Source organism: Oryzias latipes, chromosome 9 (genome assembly GCF_002234675.1).
Source record: "Oryzias latipes chromosome 9, ASM223467v1".
NCBI lineage: Eukaryota > Metazoa > Chordata > Actinopteri > Beloniformes > Adrianichthyidae > Oryzias > Oryzias latipes.
In genome coordinates, this window is record NC_019867.2 from 13,112,280 (window position 1) to 13,135,332 (window position 23,053).

Here is a 23,053-nt window from a genome sequence, read left to right on the forward strand (position 1 = left end):
TTTATTTATCCTCTTCAACTCCTCACTGTATTCCTTTTGTGTTCTTCCCTGGCTTCACCTCCTTCTGTCTTTTCATCCCCTCTCCCTGTCTCTTCTGTCTCCCTCACTGAGTAAGTGAGTTTCATCTGGGGTGCTTGCCGGGCAAAATCACCTCAGGGCGAACACTTTATTATCTGTAGTCAAAGCGTCACCACAAATACCATTCTACACACACAAGTGTCACTTTCCATTTATCTGCACTCGAGCTGCATTAGCAGGGCCGCGCCGGCCAGCAGCCTCATCTCAACCGGCAGAAGAAAACCAACAGCGTGGGAAAGCACTCGTCCCGCATTCCTGCCCCATTAACACCACTGGCAACATCAGAGGAGACCCCCAGCCTGTCAAGGGAATTAAGAAATTATGATCAACGCTGACATTTTCAAACATCTAGTAAAACAAAAGGAAGGTGACATATTTAGGCTGACATCTTGGTCTTTCATATTTAGCGTAAGAAATGTTGGCCTTGAAAGGAAATTAGACCGAGAAGAACACTGGTAATGGTGTTTATGACCGATGATCGGCTCAGGATCTGGCAAACACTGAACCAGTAGGCAGTTTACGTCCTCTATGAGCCACAGAGGAATGCAGGGCAACAGCAGCCGCCGTGTCAGGCCTTTTATAGGACACCCGTGCATCAAACAAACAGAAACTGGGACAAAATGTCTACCTCACTTTAAAAACACAAAGAGAGAGCTTTGTGTTCATTATCATGACAGTAAACAAAAAAGCGAAGGAAAAGAAAAACTATTTCAAATGACCTCATTATGTAGAGCAACAGGCGCTTTCCACCACTAATAATGTATGGCTCTGGGTGGGCAGTGTCATAGATAATAAATGGCAAAAATATTCATCACAAATTTTCAGAGTCCTGCCGGGGGGGCTTTCTGGTGAGCCTGGTTCTGCATAGATGGGGGGTATAGCCCCCTGGTTTGTGGGCTGTTTGTGATGAGCCAGCCCCCAAGCCTGCCTGGGCCACCCTCATTGTGCATACAGCACGGTCTAGAAAGTAGAGCTTTATCAGCAAATACCTCGAGTCAGCACAAGCAGTGGAGTAGTTATGCGTTGCGACTGGCACACCAGCCGATATTGTCATGTGCGATTAAGCCTGTGCTCATGAGCCTGTGAACTCATTCCTGTGGCATCAAAGTCAACGCAGCCTCCTCCTCCTCTCCATTTATATCACTGCTTCTCTGCTGGCCACTCTGCTCCTTCTGTCTATTTACACCTGCCACTGACCAGCAGATAGTAAGCAAACCTTGTCAGAGTATAAAAATACAACAGGAAAGACTCGCCTGGTTTCAGAAACAGCAGCTTAATTCACTTCATCCAAAGGGGTGAACCACAAGTTGCAGCAAGTGACAAAGAAGCTGTTGGTGCCAGCTGTTTACACGTCTGCACATAAAAAGGGTGAAGGGAGCAGGAATCACAGAAGAAAGATGCACAAAGTGTGAGGTCATTTAAGAGAGGAAACAAAATAAAACATTTGGCAATGAGACACAAAGTAACACAAAGCCGAGGGAGAAAAAAAAACCTGAGCTGAAAGATTTATGTCAGGCTCTCTTTGTCCTGTCTTTAAGAGAGTATGCCATGCTGTGATACTGTTTTCTCAAAGGGTTACATGTAACGCTAAGAGCAAGAAGCTCACAGCCACGCACAAACTCAAATGGACACGGCAACAACACACTGTTTTGGACTAAAAGCCCCCAAAGGTAAAGATAGCAAGTGCACACAGAGATAAGAGAAGGAATCAGTGCAGAAAGGAGGAGGAGGAAGAAAAAGGAATGGAGAACAGGAGATATGAGGGGAGGCTGGAGGCGCTTGGGCAGGCCTGTCAGACCCGAGGAAGTGCTGGTGCACAGACCCGCAGGTAAATGAAAGAAGAAAGGTGCCTGCGGGCTGCCTGAGGCAAGCCCGGGCCCTTCTGTTCTATCATTTAGCAGACAAGTCCTCCACTGATTCCCAATTAATATTTAACACTGCACAGACAACAAGCCACTCCAACGCTGCACACATGCCAGCAGGAGAAGGGTAGACGATGGGGGGGAGGAGGAGGGAGACAGCAAATGAAGATGAGCCTTGGATGAATAAATGCACTTTCAGCAAAAAGAAACAGTCTACCTAAAATACTTCATTCTGATGAGGTATGACTTTCAGATGAGCCACCTGTTTGTTCACAATAAAAGCTGAACTCTGTGATCACTTTGAAAAAACGTTATTTCTCTCAGCTTTTTGTTACGTATTTCTTGCGGGGTCAATAACGTTTCCTCTATAGACGAAACAAAAAAACGGAATCAAATAACTCCGTAGATGTCTAGACTGGCATTTAAAGGCCTTGGCTGTGATAAAACACCTGGAACTCATAGCTAGACCTCAGTAAAATACACAGCCTCAACCTAAAATAAGAGCAAGTAAAATTCACCATTTCTGTGTCCTTAAATGAAGACTGAGCCAGTGCATATGAGGGCAGCCTTCATGAGAGTGCAGCTGGAGAGAAAACCACATAAACTGCAGTTAAACGTCTCACAGGAGCAATGATGTGAACATTGTGGTGTGGACATTTTGCACTCCCATGCTTTCTCTGCCAAACCCTCTCTGCCATTGGAGCAGATTGAAAAACCAAAGCAGGGAACGGAATTAAAGTTTGTGACCACTTGAAACAAAAGCACCACTTCTAATCTTTCTTTGTTCAAACACAACTTTGTTTGTAGTTTGACTCATACTTGCACTCTTTGCAGAAAGACTTTCTGTGAACCTGAATTTCGGGCTAATGTCTAAAAAACACAAATCTCCTACAGGGGACTGAAAAAGGTTTGTAATTTTCAGTGACAAAAACAAACTGGTAGCTTGAACGCATCATGCACTTTGGAGTTTTGGTCTTCTTAAATCCTAAAACATCAAATCATTAAAATGTACTTGGGGCAAAATCATACTTTAATAGCAAATCCTGAAACAAAAAAAGTCAATTTAAACTTTAAATTGTGGTGATAAACCTTATTTTGAAACTTTTCATCTTGTCTTTAATAATATATTACGCACTGATAAAAATCATGCAAAGCTTCCTTGGTGCGCTTCAGAGTTGTACTGTGGTGGGCTCAACCCCGTTAGGACTAAACTTATTTGTTATTTTGTGAGCAGAAGCTGCAGACACTGTCTGTCCCCCTGCTCCCATCCTCCAGCCCCCTCCCACTCTGGCAGGCCGAGGCAGAGGGTGGTAAAGCCATGCACCTGGGAAGTCCAAATGCCAACTCAGAGGATTTGGAACAAGGGACTTGCTTCTGAACCCAAGTCCTGCTGTGACCAAAACTACAGCAGAGATCCTCTTCCTAAAGCTCACCTCTCACAGCAATAGGACTGCCTGCCCCCTCCCTGTGCCTGAAGCAGAAGGCAGAGGGGCAGAGGGAAGGAATGTCTCTGTAGGGACGCTATCCTCCGGAAATGGTTTTCAATGTGCCAGCACTGAGACACCAACCTGGCAGAAGACTGGCTGGTATGCACAGGGTGCGACAAATATAATCAATGCCAAATGCAAAAACTGTGGAAATCTCAGTCGCAGGATTTCACAAGTTCTTTAAAAAATGTTGAGATATTCATGTTTTCTTGCAATAAATAAAATTGCAAAAGCAAGTAGGCAAGCAGGAAATTACTGTATAGATGCTGTGGTTAGGCGTTGATGACCTTTTACCAATGAAAAATACCTCATGACCTCTGCCTCCTCGCAGCAGACTGTGGAGTAATGACAGTCTCAGCGGGTCTCCTCTGGAATTTCAAATGGGAGTCAGAAATGAGGTGGTTCAATCAGTGGGAAAAGGTCAAGTGCATGCAGATTCGCTCTCCCTCGCCATCTCCATTCCTTCTCCCCCAGTTCCACTTTATGCCCCCCACCTTCAGGGTCCTGAGGCAATCAGGGTAAAGGTTGTTATTTCTGCTGCTGCTGTTGGTGGCGATGTTTAAATATTCAAGTGAAAAATGCTCCTCCTCGTACCTTTCCCAGGGTAGTTGTCGTTGAAGCAGCACATTGTAATTTGATATGGCCGGCTAATTCCCCTGTTATGTCCCTCTCTGTCTTAGACAGCAGTGGAGGAGAGGTGGCTAGAGGTCATTACCTGAGCACATTACCTTTCGACGGTAGCAGGGTTTTGGAGAAGAAGCAGCTGAAAGCAAACCACACTAATGGTTCTGGCAGCTCTGCCTGCAGAGGCACAGAGCTATTAGGAAAACTACAATCCCCCTGGTGAACCTCTATGTCATGTCCTGAGGCTGAGTGTGACAATGCCGGGCTGTCTCTGTCGATCAAGCTAGAGGAGGGTTCAACCTGCCTGACATGGAATGAACCTGGGATATCAGGCCCTGTGGGAATTTTCATCTACACCTGGCTGATTGGCACTTTGGGCCTCTGGGGTGTTGTCACATGGGGTCATGGCTGCAGGTGTGCTTGTGCTCCTACATGTCTGCGCTACAAAGCAGCATGGAACCCGATTGGATTTACTAGAATTTTGGGTTTATGTATTAATTTGCCCAAACCAGAAGTTACTTATCACAACTGAAGGTACAAATCTTCATTTTTGCATTTGTAGATAGAAAGAGACGCTGCTTAAAACTTAAGTGAGATCCAACCATGGGACAAATATGGAAGCAGCATCAAGATGAGTGGTTAAAGTCTCAGACTGTTGTAGGTCTTACGCCACATACAAGCTTTTTCCAACAGCATTTTTCTTCTGCTCCTGATTCACAACTATTTGAAGAAAGAAATACTCAAAAATGCAATTTTAAGCTTAATTTTCTTTATGTATGTCCTTCATCATGTGAAAAATGCTACAAAAACACCAAAACACAATTTTCATTGGAGTGGGTCTTCAAGAGGGGGAGCGCCTGCAGCCTGTCTGGAAAAATGTGCTGTCTGACAGTTGTATTCTTAGAACATTTATTTTTTGGCACCAACGTAGTTGCTAGGAGTAAAACAAATGAAAACTTGCTAAGATTTGAACAGATATTCTGATGAACAGGCAGAAGTATTTCCATTAACCATTTAAGTGACAGATTTGGGATCTGTTTTATTTAATTGACATGTGGCAGGACAATTGAAGGAGGCAGACAGGAAGTGAGGGTGGGGGTCGCTGAGCCTCCTGTCCAGCCACTTCAGTGTGATTCGTCACTGGACCAAGGAGGCTGTCTTTGCAGGAGGAGAGTTTGGCAGGTTTACTCCTGGTTTTTGGGACTTGCAAACCCACAGCAGTGGCCTGCAATCGGGTAAGGATGAATGAATTGGGGGAGGGAGAGGAGGGGTCACCAATTGATGAGGGTGGCTAGGGTCAGTGGCATCCATTCACCCGTCATTCCCTGCAGGGTCTCTCTCATCTGCCTGGATGGGTGCCCTCTCTCAGGAAAAGCCCAATGAGAGACCCACAGCTCTGCTGCTGTCTCTGCCTTTCATGTCTCCATCTGAGGCATGGATAGAGAGCGGAAGGGGAGGATGAAGAAAGGAGGCAAGCTACAAATGTCACCCATAAGGGGGGGGGGGGTTTAATTAAAAATGACAGGGGCTCGCACTGGAGAGTGTAGCACATATGCTCAGAATTTGGGAGCAAGGAAAGCAAGTGCCTATGATTTATAATTCAAGTAATGCTCTGCGCTGCTTTTAATTCCACGGCCAAGGAAGAAAATATCAAAAGGCTGCCCCTGTGAGGCTAATCCAATATGATATTTTTAAGGGCAGGCGGTCAATAGCTTTTTAAAAAGCCAGCTTCTCTTTCTCCCTTTCAGCTTCACTCTCTTCTCCACTTGTCTGTCTTTCCCCGTCTCATTCTGCCTCTTTCTCCTTTCTCTCCCCACTCCTCAGTACCTCACCCTCCCAAGCCCAGACACAGAGCAGGCTGTGATAATGGAAACATCCCGCTCTCCGCCTCCCGTTTCTCCTGCTAAGCTCTGTGCGCTCCGGGGAAATTGATTGTCTGGCTAGCTGATCTGAGCGCTTCCAGCTGATGGTAGAGCCAGTTAAGTCCTTTTTTTATTGAGGTTATGAGGGATTTTTAATGGGAGTTGCATCAATGAACTGTGCAGCCACTCATCATCTGCATGCAGGATTTTTCCCTAAAAACCCTTCGCTCTCTCATCCCAACTGCTTTGCCACCCAGGTTTTCTCTCACACACGTGGGTGCACGCACACACACATATATCTAAAGCATTTATGAAAAGGACAGCAAATGCAAATGATACAACTCACCTCCAATTCACTGCCAGATCTCCCCCCATCATCCGCTTTCTCTCACTGCCTGAATTTGAAGGCTGTATTCTTCTCTTTGGCTCCCTGTTGAGAGCGCAGGTCACCTTACCCACAACCCCCTTCCATTTTGGCAAAAACTGGGCCACAACCAATCAGTCACAGGGACCTGCTCAGCATGGTGACCTGAGTGTGCCTACTTCTCCAGCCAGACCCACTGTCTGCTTTTCTGTAGCCCTTCTGGGCCTGGACCAACAATTACCTTATTGAGTCCAAGTGCTGCACAGCGGTGGAAATCCAACACTTGCTCCCCCCTCCTTTTGAATTCAAGGACAGAAAGGAGGCTATTATGTCCAACCTTCCTTATTATAAACCTCAAGTAAGTCGCCGTGGTAGTTATTCAATCAAAGGGTTTAACAGGTGGAGATGTAGAGACGGAGAATGGGAGCGTTAGACAGAGAGGGTCAGTAAGAGGGAGGCCAAAGGGAAGACTGGAGACTGTTCTTTTTCTCTATTGATTTAAGTCCGAGCTCCCACTGGCTGCTCCTCAATAAAGGACCTTGAGAGGAAGTGGGCTAATCCTGTGAAATTGGAAGTGGGGAATCGATTAAGAGGACTGTTGAGGATTTCCTCCATTTCTTTCCCTTCCTCTCCATCTTTACCTTCGCTAATTTTATTTTGAGCCCCCCCCCTCACCACACACACATATGCACACACTGTTTCTGTAAAGCCTCATTAGTGAGCATGGTTAAACCTCACTCAGATAAAGAGCTGCCCCCTTCCACATGTACGTGCAGCTCTGCTTCTCTCACGGGCTTTCTCTGTCTTTCATGCACAGCTTCATACGAAGCATCCGCACAGATCAGGAAAAAAAACAAACACAGATCTGAGGAGAGAAGTAACACATGGTCCCCTTGTTGTTGGTGGCCTCTGTAAGTGAAAACTAGAGTGTGATTTTCTGCCGAGAAGTAGCTAATTGGCCAGAGAGGAGTTAAGAATGAACGCTGCTACCGTTTCTTTTCTTTGCAAATCCAAACTAAGCTCTAAAGTTTTTCTTTGTGCTAGTTACAGGTCTGGTATAATGTTCCTCAGATTAAAAAAAAAACAAAATAACATTAACCGTGATATGTGTTCCAACTGAACTTCAATCGTCTCCAATAGAATACTGCTGAGTTTCAGCCACCATTCTTTATCTCCCAGGACTTCTAATCAGTTTGAAGTATTGCCTCTTGAAAACAAAGCCTATTAAGACCTAAAAGTTCTCAATAAAAGGAAATAAAAGCTTTTACATGTCACAAAAGGAGCTTATGCAGTTCCAGCTAAAGTTAGTCAGAAGTTCACCTTCCTTGCTGCTGTATCTCTGTCTAATCCCAAACTGGTTAGAGCTAGATTTGCAAGCCTGGAGACAGATTTCCACCCTGTGCTTTCAGTCCCTTTACACCATTTTGTGATTGGACAGAGGACGGTGGTTAGGGAGCAAACATAGCAGCTGCCGCACTTTACATGCAGCCAGCGCGGCCAGGGCCAGACACTGTAAATGTTTACAGACCCTCAGGGTCACCTGGGGCCAGTGAGGAACCTTAAACACTGTCTGTTCAGCCCTGTTGCCACGACTGCACAATCAGCACAGTTAGACTTCCTCCCTCGCAGTAAGTCACTGAACTGCATAGCAATCCAAAGTCTAAGCGTGAAGCCAATGAAGCTGTTTAGAATTCCTCAAAGTAGTGAGGGAACACAATGACGACAATAGAATGAGGAAAGTCTATTTTTCTTCACTTCACAGTCAGGGTTAAACACCCACTTCCATCATTCACCGAGCGAGATAGATTGAATTCAAATGTCAAACACAGGCCTATCTCTTTCCGAAGCTTAAGGCCAGATGAACTCCTGACCTCCAGCCCCCCAAAGTTGTTAACTTACATTTCCGTCCAAGGGATTGTGGTGCCTCCAGGGTCTTGCTGGCGCACACAGGGTGCTGGGGTGGAGGGTTCTGCCTCCTCTGCAGACAGGCCAGCATGGCGAGACGGGCACAGTACTACAGCCGGGGGAGCTCTGCGGCCAACCTAGAGCAGAGAAACAAGAGCATGGATGTGAGGTGAGAGGCCGGATATGAGGTCAAAGCTCCACGGCCGTTTCTGGTAAACCAGTAGGAACTAGCTGGGGGCTTGATGTGCGAGTTTTCTCACTGGGGATTTAATTGGGAAAGTATGCCTGCAGCTGCCAGCCTCTCAGCTCTGTGTGTTGAATGATAAACACACACCTGTGCTGGGGGCAGCACGGTTGACATGGGCTCAGAGCAGAGTCCAGGCCAGTCACTCCGCAGCTTCAAACAACACATCCGCAGCCATTCAACCGCATCTCCCGTCTGTGAAACTATCCTCAAAACAAACACACAAGCTAACAGACAGCACAACACTCAGGCACCGAGACACACTATGTTCCAGGAAGGTGTGCATGTGGTGATTGATGGCGTTATCTATGAACTGAAAAAAAGGTAATGCTGAGAAAACAGCAGTCTGTCTGCTACAACTTAACATGCAACAGCTTTAGGGGAGTGTCAGAAGAGGCCTGGGGGCCTGAGCCGTGTCTCGATGCACGCATAGCTGTGTGTTAAACTGTATGTGTGTAAATGTGTGTGTGTGTGAGCAAGTGGGATGGGTTGAGAGAGGGAGACTGCCAACTGCACATCAGGTCTAGTGACGGCACTAATCAATCTCCCTCTAGGCCATAAATCTCCAGCTCCACAGCCACCTTCACTCAGGAACAGGACGGCAGTCGCTGCTGGATTCTCCACCAAAAAGCCAAACGAGGTCGGTCCGACAAAAAAACAAAACAAAAAAAAACACACAACACAGCAATATATTACACATATTACATACATAAAAAACTCATGGCTGCCTAATAGAAGCCTTCAAATATCAAACAGCATAAAGGCTATCATTCCTCAGGGACATACCGTGTCACATAACAAAGATGACTGATTAAAGTTTTCAGCTTGGATTATACACCAGATGGGAGCAGCTGAAGGAAAAACTTAGACCCTGAAATTGTTTTCATGTCATTTCAATCAAGCCTCGCTCCACCATTGTTTACCGAGCTCATATTGTTGCCCGCTTTCGCAAAGGCTCACCTACAATGGATAACGGTTGCATCTACAGAAAGGAATGTAGATTTAATCACAACTCTGCCTTCTTTGAATCTCGTCTACAATCCATCAGCGCGAAACACTATTGTTTCCATCTGGGCTGTTCTCTCATTTTTAAAACAAAGAAGTGAGGTAAATATTTCATCTGTGCCATCAGTTTCACTGTCTCCGCCATGACGCGTGGCTGATTATTGAAAAATGATTTTTCATGTGCCTGTCACAGGCTGCTCCTCTGGTATTTATTTTCTCGGTAAATAAACATTTAGCCACTAGGCATCAGTCCATCACTTAGTTTTATAGATTACAAATTTGATATAAAAGAAAGCAACTACAAGGATTCCATAATAAATTAACAGCGGTGCATAAAGCTCAGATTCCTGTCCTCTCTATTAAAGGACTTCAATAAACTATAATAATCATAAAACTAACAAAGAATTTATAAAGCAAAACCATTTAAACATGTTATTTAGCTGAAATAAAGAAGAAAGCCGGAATTATAACTTAAACATTTGAATTTGTGTAATAAAAAAAATTCATTGAGAAACAGTAAAATAAAATAGTTAGACTATAGGAAAAGTATGTTTAAGGAAATAAATTATGAAATACAAACATGATCTGAAATCATCATCAGATATTTTATTTATTTCACATTACTTTTTGAAAAAGAATAAATTAAGTACTAATTCGTTTATACTGAGTTCACGTTCAACAGAAACAAGGTCGAGAAAAACTAGGTTCTTTTTTTTCTAACTTAATAATAAATTCCTTTTTTTACTGATTACATTTTAAGATATCAGAGGTGACAAAGTAACAAATGGGAATGCAAAAAAAACAAACTCTGCAGCATATTCACTTTTCTAGGTGGAAGAGTTTAAGATTGCAAGCAGGTTCCAGAAAATGCATCAGCGCTGCAAATAATTTGGCCTTTCACCCATAAAAAGCCTTGAAATAATTTTTCTCGACACATTACATTTGACCCGAGGCTTGTACAATGCACTTAACACAACTCACATGTGTATTTTTAAAGCCTGTCACAGGCGGCACAAACCGACACTTACAGCACAAGCCACACAGTACGAAACATACTAAAAATGCACCTCCTTGAAAAACACAAGTAAATGAAATCCAGGCTCTGTGTTGTACACACACACATGGATATGTATGCACAAACGCACTCTTTGCAGATGGAAGAGAGGGACCACTCTATGTCTCGCCAGGTGCTCAAGCAAAAAAAAAAAGACGGAAAAAAAAAAAGGTTGCTTGCAGTGCCATTTCCTCTCGCTCACAGGGAGGCCTGGCCCAAACACACTGGCACTTTGAGCTCATTACAGGCTATTCACATAATCCTTTCTGTGTGTTCTCTGTGAGGATACTAATTTCACAACTAGCCCATCCTCACAGTCCATTTGTTCAAAGATAGTGGTTGAGAGATGGGAAGTGGACACGGGGTGCAGATTGAGACTAAAAGCTCATCTTAACGCGGGATCCAGCCACAGTTTTTCCCTCTCTCTGAAATGAAAGACAATCGTGTAACTACCCTCCATTTTTCTCCATTTGCTGCTCACCAAATGTATTCAGAGGCATTATACTTTGCTGAGGGAGACCCGCTTTTTTCAATTCAATTTCAGGAACCAATTTTCTCCTATTATTGCTTTAAGAAAGGGCCAAAAGGAACAGGTCTTCTGCTTGTTTGTCTACCCCCCCCCTCCCCTTTCCCTTCATCTTCTCCTATTAGGTTATTGTGCGACTTGGCAGATGTCTATCAGTGGCAGGAAATTATCTCTGAAACCAAAAGCCTGTGACCCATCACCCAGCTGCCCTGAAAACAGCATGTCTTGACGAGGTCAATCTCTGAAAAGGTGCTGGGGTATGTGTGTGTGTGTGGGTGAATGCGCACACACACACAGACCCACACACACTGTCCTTCTTGCAGCTCAAAACACCACCTGCACTTCACTCGCTCATCAAATCCACTCACAGGTCTCCTATTACACCAGAGCAGGGATATCTCAAAAGCCTAAAAAGGTTGTCTATCAGCTCTTTCCCGTACTGCTAACACTTCTGCAGGGTTTGAAATGGGGGCGGAAGATCAGTCCCATGAGATGAGGGAATAAGCTGGAATCAAGAGGCTGTGGGCTTGGCAGAGGGCTATTCCTTAGTTAAAAGGTTCTTAAACTGCACAGGAGATCAGAAGAGATGGCTCCCCGCGCCCAAAGCTGTCTGCTCAGATAAGCATCCTGCCAAGCGTGGGGTGCAACAGGGTGGTCATGGGTGAATAAACCCAATGTTGATGTTGAGCTACACATGCTTTAGGTTAAAGTATGGGAGCTAATACTCTGGGCTTAATATTATATGTCAGAAACGTCTATAATGAGCTGGAAAGTTAAAGCTTTAAATGTGTGTTTAAAATTAGGCTCTAATTTAAACCACAGTTCAAAAACTCTTATCTGCACAACAGATATCAACATGCTGGTTATAGAATAAAGGTAAGAATTCAAATGGTATGTAGCGTAAAGTCATTCAAAGTGATTGTGCACATTCATTTTTTTCTAAAAGAAAAGGTATACTTCTATGAAAATCACAATATTGACTCTTTTTCTTATTCCAGAAGAAGGAAAGTAGTCTGCACTGCTGGCAAAACAAACATAATCCTTTTAGCTTCCTGATTGAAGCCTATTTCAAAACAAAAGTAACGGGGGCCAGATGCAGTACAAGTAACCACAAGGAGTTACTTGATGGGAGTGGTCTTGCTTTTTTACACAAGCATAAGCGCCCCCGGTAACTCGCGTTTTAAACTGTATAAAACCAGAAAATAACATTATATGAGACGGAATTTTAAAAGTTTTTTTTTTTTCTCAGAGGCGAATTTTTTTATTTAGACAATTGTTCAAGGAATGTTGTCTCAGTTTGTGAGATTCCCAAATGCAAACATCCTTGTGATCTGTGAGTTTAGAATCATACACTGAGTTAAAAAAAATATAAATTCATATATTAAATGTATATATTTTTTTAACTCAGTGTATAATTCTAAACTCGCAGATCACAAGGATGTTTGCATTTGGGAATCTCACAAACTGAGACAACTTTTCTGGAGAAAAAGTTCTGTTTGATTTCTCTTATTGATTTTAACTGTTTATAACTATTATTTATATTAATACAAAGCCCTGCAGCAAAGACTGTCTTTAAAAACAAATCCATCTTATCTATTTGAATCTGCAAGTTTATTACGGTTAATTTGAGTCTGCACAGTGACTGTTGTGAAGTGATTTGATATTAAAACTGCACAGACTCTTACACACAAACACACACACACACACACACAGACACACACAACAGTCTAAACCTTTTATCCACTATCATTTCTTGACTTTGCCAAAGCTGGACATAAACACCAATTGCTACTGTTTTATGCTGTAAATAATTTGCCACCATTACTTCATATGAAGATGGTGAGATTTTTCAACTGGTGGAACAATTCATTTTTTGTGATATGCAGGTAATAAAAGAACATCTAGAATTCAGTCCAGGCATTCAGCTTTTGATGAATTTCATATTAATGGACAAAATTTGTTAAATGTTACTCTGTTACTATATTAATTTGATGTAAACTTCTCCTTTGACTGTCAGGAACTTTGCCGACAGTTTCCACCAATTTCTGAAGGGGGTGGGGGGGGTTCCCCTAATTGAATAGTGACCCTGCCGCCCCACTAAGGGACGCCCCATGCAGTGCTTTTAACAAGCTGCTGTGTCTCCCCTCTTAATAAGCCCAAACAAGTTAATCCAATCGACACACTCAAGGCCTTTCTTTTTCTTTAACAAGGCACTGCCTCTACCCCGTTAATCCGTGGCTCCCCCTTTCACCGTCACCATACTGTCACATGAATAGTGGGAGAGTGAAAGGCTCCATTAGGAAAGACTGCCAGTAAACCCCTTTCGGCTCAGCTCTTTCCACACACCACCACTAAATAATTTGTACTCATACTGTATGTTACAAACACCCACACAAATGCTCACATGCGCCTGATATAAAACTGCTCTATTTGGACGTGGCGCACAATGAGAGGGTTATGCTCGCTGACCCTGATCCACATGCACACAAATCAACAACAAAACCACACAAACAAAAATTCAGATGGGACATTGGCCGACAGGCACGCACTCTGGGACATAAAAAAGGCATTGTTAACAAACCCTACCAGCTCGACAAATAAGAGCCACTGATTCACTAACAATACAAGCCCCTGGATGCACACACCAGCGCCGCGCAACCTCACAGCAGCACAATAAATAACCAGTGCAACAAAAGCCTATTGTGTGTAAAAGCCAGCAGTTTGGACATTATTGCCATGATATACAGCGTTGGAATAACATATTGGCAGCTGAGTCCTATATATTATATAGCATGTCCTTGTTATTGTGGCTTATACAGCCCTGTTTGTCAAGCAGTTGTATTTATAGGAGGCTTCGCATAAAATGAAGGGCATTTTGGTAAAAACATTTAGCTGCTAGCTTTCCATATTCCAGTCAGCTTCAATAGCTTCACCCATGGGATGAAGGGTGAGGAATGTCTGGCAGTCCACTAGCAGTGAGTCGTCTGTCATCTCTAATCAAAACACGCATGCCTAGACTAATGTCAACCCTGTAACAGCAATGAGGACTAACTGACTTCACAGCCAACTACTATCTTTGTGCAATGCTGGATATCATTATTACAGAAAAAGTGCTCACAAAGACATTAAGGCTCGACATTTTGAAAAATGAAAAAGAAAAATGTTAAGTGTTCAGAAGCCATTAAGAGACAGAGATGTGATCTCAAATCTGTATTTCAACTAGATTTCTGTTGATAAGTAATGAAATGCCCCATTCACCCAGAAAAAAAATGACTGCTTTACAGATGGCCACTGTTCAGATTGAGTCATTTACTGGGTTTAGTGTCAGTTCTGATGAGCACAGCAGGGAAGCTCACAGGCCTCTACGCTCTCTTTACACCTGTCCCTTAACCCCGATTCATAACAAGCTCTGCTACTGTGAGGCATGCCCTCTCCGGCTCCAGAGAAAAACAATACATCAACTGCTGCTGTACAAGGAAGCCATCGGTTAACGATTCTCTGAATGACTGAATATGAGATTTTCAGTACGACTCACTAAAACCTTGTTCAAATAAAGTCTAAGGAAACTTTAACACATTTCAATTGAACGCAAACATCACGTGTGCTTCTCCATGATGGTCTTTGCATAGGCCCGTTACAAGAGACAGTTGCATTTCTACTCAGGTCAAATACATCAGCAAACGTTTGACAGTGTAGGAATAAAACTGATCAGTTTACCGGTACACATTTTTTTTTGTTGCTATGTACCTCTGAATTAGATAGATGCCACAAATACTCAGAAGGAAGAGTCAGTATTGTTTATTTTATCTGTGACTTAAGAAGATAAATATCTAGGAAGATAAAATTAATTTAAAGGCGTCTGAAGCACTGCCAGCAAGAGGAAGGTGCTGTAAACTGATAGATTGATTAAAATAACGTTGCCCTGCACACATTAAAAAAAAACCCAAAAAACTATTCAATACTGGCTGGAGTTCATATCCTTAACTTGCAGCACCAACCAATCCAAGAGTTCTAAAACATGACTGAGTCTATGCGCTTCTGTTCATGGCAGCTAGGAACATTGAGCAACGAGAGTGGGGCTTAAGATTGTCAGACAAACCACTGGGGAAACACATCCTCCTCTTTCTGCCTCTACCTTTGTTGTATTGTTTTACAGGGCATCAGTCGCAGTCTACACCCTGGGAATGTTGTAACCAACTAAATGAATGTGGAGTACACACTGAACCGCTGATTACTGACACACCAGAACCTTAAAAACACACACAAGTCTTAAAAACAAGGCACAGTGTTTATTTATGAGTTTTGGCATAGATTCAGGTTCTCCATGAAAGACGCCTGACATAAATCATCAGCCCTCCACACTAACTGTTAGACAAACGAGCTGCGCTTTGTGGTTTTAATGCAGGGATTTATATTTTCCACTGCAAACCTTATTACACACCATTTGTAAAGCATTGTTGATATTGCTACATTTCTTATCCCGATGTGACACAATCCTTTATTGTCCTAGACAGGTCCATTCATGGGCTTAGCACACCAAGAATAAAGCAACGCTTCTTTTCTTCCCTCTAACCATCCTATGCTGGCTCACTTGAATATTCAAGCGGTGTTCATTGTCTTTCTCTTGTGTGTGTTTTTCTCATTGTTTGTTGTGCTGTCATTTCTAAGCTTGGCTGCTGAACTTCAAAAGAGGCTTAGTAAATTTGTGATTAAATGGAGTGAACCGGCAGGGGTAAAGAAGATGAGACCTTCGCGCAAATGCTCATGCGTCGAAACATGTGCTTATTAATGGGTGTTCAATAAATCAATGGAATACAATTAAATTTAATCTATTTGAATTTTTTTCCCCCTTTCATTTGCAGAAGGCTGAGCTGAAGCGTGGGTCTCTATAGGGCCTAAGGTGACCCCAATTCCCATGGTCCAACAGCAACTTTGATGTATTTCACCGGAGGGTGTCACAGATCCAATAGTCAGTTGTGCATAACATTAATGTGCTGTGAAGGCCACCAAGCAACCAGCTATCTCATCATTTTATATATCTAAAGCCATTTTTTACTCTTCTGAAAAGGAAGGACAAATGATTAAAGGATGGCACCAGTGTTTCCATTGAGTTGGGTGTGGTAATGAGCCACTTCTCCCTTCCATCACTAAAACTCAGCAGTCTCTTCCTTCACTCCAGCTGTTGCCATTCCCTTTTCCTCTAGTCTCTGCCCTGACCATGCCAGCAGAGGGAATGCAGTTGGACAGAGTGGGGAGTGAGCCTGTGGTTGGTAATCACCTGCTGGCTAAAGGCACAGATGGTGCAAACATCAGCAAATGTTTGTGGAGCAGTGATCCGCAGAGTCTTTCTGACAGGATGACAGACAGATACAGAAACCCAAGAAAACCGAGAGTCAGCCAAGAAATACCCACATGCTGAATTGATGCAGAAACCTGGCAACCTTGTTATGAGTGAGCATATTAAAGTAATAAATAAATCTTAAGCTCCGGTTTCCTTTTTGTTTTAACAGTTGGTGTTTGTGCTCATGGGACAGCAGAGGAGCTTTTAATGGTAGATGACCAAAGCAAGCAGACAAAGGCCGGTGTTGTTAAGAGTGAGCTTAATCATCCACTGAGAGAATTAAGAGGTGAGTTAATGGCAAAGGCTGCCACTTATGTGCAGAATGATAATCTCCTCCCTCCTGAGGAATTCTGATACTTTTCTTTGCTCTTTTTATTTATTTAGAAGACTGGCAGTAAGCCTCAAATCTGCCCCTTAAGAGGACCAAGTGATTAAAACATAATGTAACACATCAAAAAGCTTCTTTCCATTGATTAATTTCATTAAAATTGTTAGATTGGATGGCAAAATCCAGCCTGTTGGCTTCACAGTGTCAGTTGTAGATGATCGAAGTTGGAGCAAGTTTCTATTGATGTTTTTTTTATGACAGCCGAGGCATCAAACATGTCAGAGCACAACGACCTCAGAGACAAAGCCTCTCTTGAAAATTCTTGCAGATGAGCTCCTTCTGCTATGTGCATTGCAGCTTAGTGCCTTGGTTTGTCCTTCACAAGAGGCAGGTAACAGTGCCAAGACCCAGTAATTAGTGCAGATGGAGACCGTAATACTCTCTTCCCCTCCCTGCAGAAATGCCAAGGGAGGCAATCTATAAATTCCTGCATATTAATGCAATTTAAAACCACTCCAGACACCTTGCTGGGGGCAGGTGATAAAAAGGTGAAAGGCAGGCTTCCTGGCAGACAGCTGCTGATATGTTGGTGACATTAACTCTGTGTCAGCAATTTCCTGACCTCAAGCAGACGCCAAAATAACTTCATAATCTGTCTTTTTTCTTAGAAATGCTCCTTAAATACTGACCTTAGGCTTTACAACTGGGTCTCTATCAATAATTAAATGGTAATCTAAAAACCCATTTGAGTTGGGTCATCGTTCTGCGCCACTGTCCCTCGCTTCTCTTCCTTCTCCATCTAGTTTTTCCTCTTTCCGTAAGATCTAGTTAGAGATTCCATTAGCATGAGAAAGCAGGCTGGTAATTGTCTTCACTCTGCTGAGTGATCCCTGGATGGAGGATTAGGCAAAGAGAAAGCCCTATTTCAACTCGGAGCACAGATGCTGTCCACAGTCGCCCCATCCAGATTAGATTAGACTGCAGAGGGGATAAGACCAACTGGTATTTTAGAGCAACATTAAACAAAAAAAGCACTGGCAGGAAGCTGAAATCGAGACTTTTATTCAGCTCTGAACACGAGATGCGACCCCGCTCAGTTTTACTTTTCCGCTCTTCTTTGCAGAGTTTTCTTTTATAAATCGATTAATATGCACTTCTGTTGAATATATAGACTGCAGGAAGGCGGCTTATAGTCATCCCTCCTTGATATACACAGAGAATTTAGAGCTGAATCTTCCAAGATCGTTCCCTCGGGCCACCCTGTCCCTCACTAATCTGCCCGCCACCACCCCCTTATAAGGAGGTGTCACATTTCTGGCACTCCTTCATGGGATAAGCACTTCAAACACCAAAGCATCTCCACTTGACCTTCCATGGAGATCATTGATTAAGCTAGCTGGATTTATTCCGTAAATAGAAAACCACTGTATTGATAAAAAGAGAAGAATTTTCCTCAGAGGCAGGAGTTAAAATCCCTTTAAATTTCAAGAGGTTTCCAATTTTTATTGCTTTTTTTCACATTCATGTCTTGCACCATTAATAATCCCGGACCTTTTCTGGAGTTGGGGATACTATCATATTCACTGCAGCTCTGCAACGGTAAAAAAGTGAAGCAAATCAAGCAACAAAGTTAATCTAAACTTTCTGTTCCAAATGAAAGCTTTTACACGGAAAACCAGTTTTGGAAAGTTCAGCAGCACACCCAGGTTGGGTTTATAAGAGATGGCAAACATATTGTGGAAATTCAGACCTGTTCAGGAAGCTTTGTGGGGTAAACCAAGGAGTAGTGAGGCCAGTTAAAGGTCTGCCTCTCGCTTACGGCATAAGCCATTAAGTTACAACACTGCCGGCTTCCTGTTTTCATGCATGAACACCTACATGCTTTCAGCAAGAACACGAAACAATCAAGTGCAACAACATAAAGCAGAAACCCAGAAGGAGCATTTTAGAACAGAGTGCTTCAATTCACGTGCCTGTTTACAAAAGTTGGGACAGGAAATCCACCTTTTCCCACTTAATAAATGGGAGATTGTCCTCCTGTTCATGATCACAGTGACCAGTGAGCTGTGCTGAAGCTCTAAGGGGCTCCTGCTCTATGGTAATCATATCCTATTTGAATAATGAGGCAATACTGCCACTCCTGCTGCCCACTCCCCCTGCATCCTTGACTGGAGTCTTTGATAGACACTAATTTTGGCTCCATCTATAAAGCTTCTCTCATGCATTTTTAATAGAATCTATTACTTTAGGATTAAATTATAAAAGACTGTCCTGCTTAAATTTTTAATAGTTTGCATAATTGGTACCAGGGCCTGAATGCAAACCATAAAACCCAGTAGGTAAAAAACTGAGTTTCACAATGAGTCACAGAAACCACATGCAGCAATATGACACTGTCACATCCAAGCACACATCTGCCCGTGCTGATGTTTCATGACTCTGGGTGCTGTGAGTTTTGAATGGAGGGAACATTAAGGTCAGAGACTACTTTTGGCTGCTGAGCTCCTGGAGGAGCCTGAGGCGGGAGGAGTCAGCTGATGGAAACTGGGGACATAAAACAGGTGTCCACAGACGACGGCTGCCTTTGATGTCAACTGCGACTGCAACACTCACCAGGGCAAACAGCAAAAACTACTTAGCTGCTTTACATCCCCTGTCCCCACAGTCACTGATAAGTGTGTTCAGTCAGCGTGTGTTTCCTCTCTCTGCTCCCTGTTCTGGGCAGATCATCCACAAGTTAAATGTCATCTGCACTCTCACTCGGTGCGTCTCCTGCTCAGCTCCTTCCAGACAGATCATGCGAGAAAGCAAATGAGTCTGAGGCGTCTCCTCCAAACCAGAGCTCCCTTTAGAAATCCACGCACGTCACCATCCCCCAAATTAGCACCACAGGGACACCTTCCTCACCGCCCCCGCCTGCTGGCGGCAGCTCTTTGGCATATCTGTACTGGGGAAAATATTTCACACTGTATGAATTATTAAGTGTGGGGCCAGTGCTAAGCAGTGTGGAGATAGACCAGTTATTCACAGCTCTATTGGGACAGATGCGTCGGAAACCCGGGCCGCTCTCCTATCAGATCGTTTGTCATGAGCGATAGACAATTTACAATGAGAGAATTTTTCAATTTATTCATTCTGCTGTCACTGCAGTTTTCTGCCACCACTCATTCTACTCAACAACCCCTCCTTCTTCAACTCTGTCTCATCTGCTGATGGGGGGGGGGGGGGGGGGTCGGTGCCTGAACCTGCTTCGCTGTCTTATGCTTACTTTGTGTTTTTTCAGCCAGAGGAGAAATATGGGGATGATGGGGATGCTTCTGCAATAATACTAACCAAGGTGCAGGGATGCAGAGGACATCTCCAGATATTAGAGCTTTTAAGATCCCCAGAGATGAAACTTTGTGATACAGAGAAGTGCACAAATGTTTCTTTTCAGAAATAACCCCTGGCAAGAGTGGGACTCTCCCTCGTAAGAGCTAAGAAGAGGATAGACTTTATGAAAATGTATTTCCAAAGTGACTCCAACTGCCATTTTTTTTCTTATTGATGAGTTTTATTCAGGAAGGATAAAAGGATCCCAGAGGGCAGGATCCAGCTTTTTTTTTTTTCCCACAAATAGTCAAACGCCAACTCTCAACTCCCACGCACACAGACAGACAACTCAAATGTGTGGCAAACTGATTTTAACATTAATTACTTAAGGTGAACCAGCTGTCAAGGAAACCACAGACCAGCATGAGGGGTCCAAAGCAGCACTCTGCAAGTGTTTAACCTAACCGAAACATCCATCCATGAATCAAAAACATAGTGTTTTTTCTATTCTATGCTACATATACAAAGAAATGAAGAGTGAAGTGTGTGCAATTTTATAGACATTTAAATGTTCCTGAAGAGGACTGTCACCCGTAAAGCGGCCCAGAGACTCTGCCTTTCCAGTGCCTGTGAAGACGGCTTTCAATGAAAGGGTTATGACGTGAAAGGCAGAAATTGTAGATAAATGTCCTAAGAGGCAAGACATCTGCCCTCTTCATGATGATGCATTCTTATGCTCGCCCCCCCCAAACACACACACACTTGCAAACACAGACACACAGGGCCAACAATTCCAGAGAGGGCAGCATTTGTTTGGAGACAAGGTGACCCTGTTGCCTGGGGGCTTGTGAAAAAGTACAATAGAGGCCTCTCATCCTGCACACATCCAGCCGGCTGTGTTGGGCCGGCAGTGGGCGAGGGGTGCGATGTGAGAGGCATCACAACACCCCTCTACTGCAGTTTTAAAACCCTATTCAGGAAGCCCCCTGAGATGGAGCCTTTCACACCGCCCGCACAGACGGAGCAAAATCCCTGCTTGTAACCCAGAGTCACGCAGTCAACAGATGGAGCGGCTATTGAGTGAAGGAACGCGCCAGCGGAGGCGGCTCCCCATCCATCCCCACTGGAAACAATAGGGCAGCGGGTCAAGAGTGCTGTCTTCAGGAGGAAGGGTCAGGGAGGAGGTGCATGCTTTGACACAGTCAAGCTATGTGAACACTTTGAAACTCAACGAACTGAGGGGATCTTTTTGGGATGTCATGCGCGAGGGGAGGAGGCTCGTGGCGCACAAGCTGGCTGCTTGCTGGGGATCTGAATAAAGGGGTGGGGGGGTTGAATGCGGGATGGCAGGGTTTGCGTTTAACCTGCAGACAAGTGCAGAAAAAAGCTAGCGCACACTCATTTGCACCTTCCGAGAGAAAACTGCTCAAATGCACATTTCAAGGACCAACTCATACATGCACTCAGCTCACAGAACAAAAAGCAGCAAAGGGAACTTTAGTGAAAAGCCTTTTCTTTTAAACTGTACAATGAGGCTTTATAGACAGAAAAGAGGTTGGACCTTTAGCAGTACACGACAGCTGCAGTGCCCTCGGGACATTTTTCACAAAAAGCTGATGTCAAGAATCCCAGAAATACGCTGCCGTTTTTTGTCAACTTTTAAAACATCCTTTCAGTGAATGTGATGTGGTAACCTTCAAACATAGCTTGAGATCAAAGGAAATACTTTTTATACGTTTATGCAACAATGACATCAAACTCTTGTGATGCTCTCATCTTCATTATCTAATTTTTGGGATGTTTTCATATTGAATAAAGAAGAAGAGGACAAACAGTTACGCACAGTTTCTCATGCATGTTTTCATGCACTGGACCAAAACCACATAACATGATCACAATGAAGCGGTTGCTCGCTCAATGGAAAAGTATATCCAGTTCTATTGACCAGTAGTCTTGCAACCATGTGGCTCTTAGACGGGGGATCAATTTGCCAGCCAGGTTACTGAGCCTCACCTCATTTCCACAGACAAAGAAGAGACAGGATGAAGGTTTGGGCTGAACCCAGAACTGCAGCATTCTGGAATAAACAATCAGGCGGCTGAGAGGCCCAAGATCGCTGCAGCGTGTTCCTCATCCCTGAGAGCTATGTTTTATGGGACTATTTTACACAGGAAGGCGCTCATTACAAAGTGGAGGGTGTCAAAGGCCTTGCAGCAATTCTCCATTAACAACCTCTGGTTAGGAAAGTAGAGACTTACAGAAAAAGACTTCCTGCAACTTTGGGAATGTTAAAGAAAAATCACACCTAATTAAAGATGAAAGCCTAAAATCAGAGTGGAGGGTGGCAATAAAGGTTAAGGTTCGAGTATTTTGGAAAAAAGAATTTATACAAGGACAGCATAATTCTATTCAAGTGAGCACAATCTTTAAAGTAACTTAGCTAGGTACAAGGGGACAAAAGGTTCTTCCGCCTTCACTAGGTCCCTTTACAATACATCAATGATTTGCCATTTCAGAATATGACGCTGTTGTGCTACTTAAGATCTAAAAAAAAAAAAGTTATTCTCCACTCCACTGAAAAAGATCAATACCTTCATAGAAAAAGAAAATGGGAATAAACACAGGCTTTTATTCAGAGTGCAACATTGAAGATGAAAGACCAGAATGCACCTGGAGAGGGAAAAAGAAGAAGAGACCGCAGAGTTATCAGGCAGGTCCTGAGAATGCCAGCAAAATCCACATCTCCACAGCAGCATATGGATTTCTGATATTAAGAAAGCGTTGTCTTTCTGCCACTGACTTTTCCTTTTCAGTTTGATCTCTTTGGAATTTTCTGAAAAGAATGCAGCTGGGAGACGCCTCTTTTTAAAAGCTTAATAAGAGGCTGTCTTGACAAAGAAGCAATCAGCAAGATTTTGGTGACAGCAAAAAAAACTTGGAAACAAGGGAAAGACGACAAACCTATTGCCACGGTTACCAAGTGGTTGCTGCAGCTCAATTCAGATAGCTGGGGCGCCCCAGCCCCACCGTCAATCACTGCAGCATGTGTCAATGGGGTGAA

The 23,053-nt window shown here is 43.5% G+C and overlaps 1 protein-coding gene across 1 annotated transcript in view; it reads right to left on the reverse strand.

The window, feature by feature from the left end:
• Positions 1-23,053, reverse strand: part of fam222a (family with sequence similarity 222 member A) — a 49,454-nt gene that overhangs the window by 15,496 nt on the left and 10,905 nt on the right. The window contains exon 2 of the mRNA XM_004072604.4: positions 8,177-8,319. Coding sequence (XP_004072652.1) covers positions 8,177-8,273 — 97 coding nt within the window. The 5' untranslated portion in view covers positions 8,274-8,319. The remainder of the gene's footprint in view (positions 1-8,176; positions 8,320-23,053) is intronic.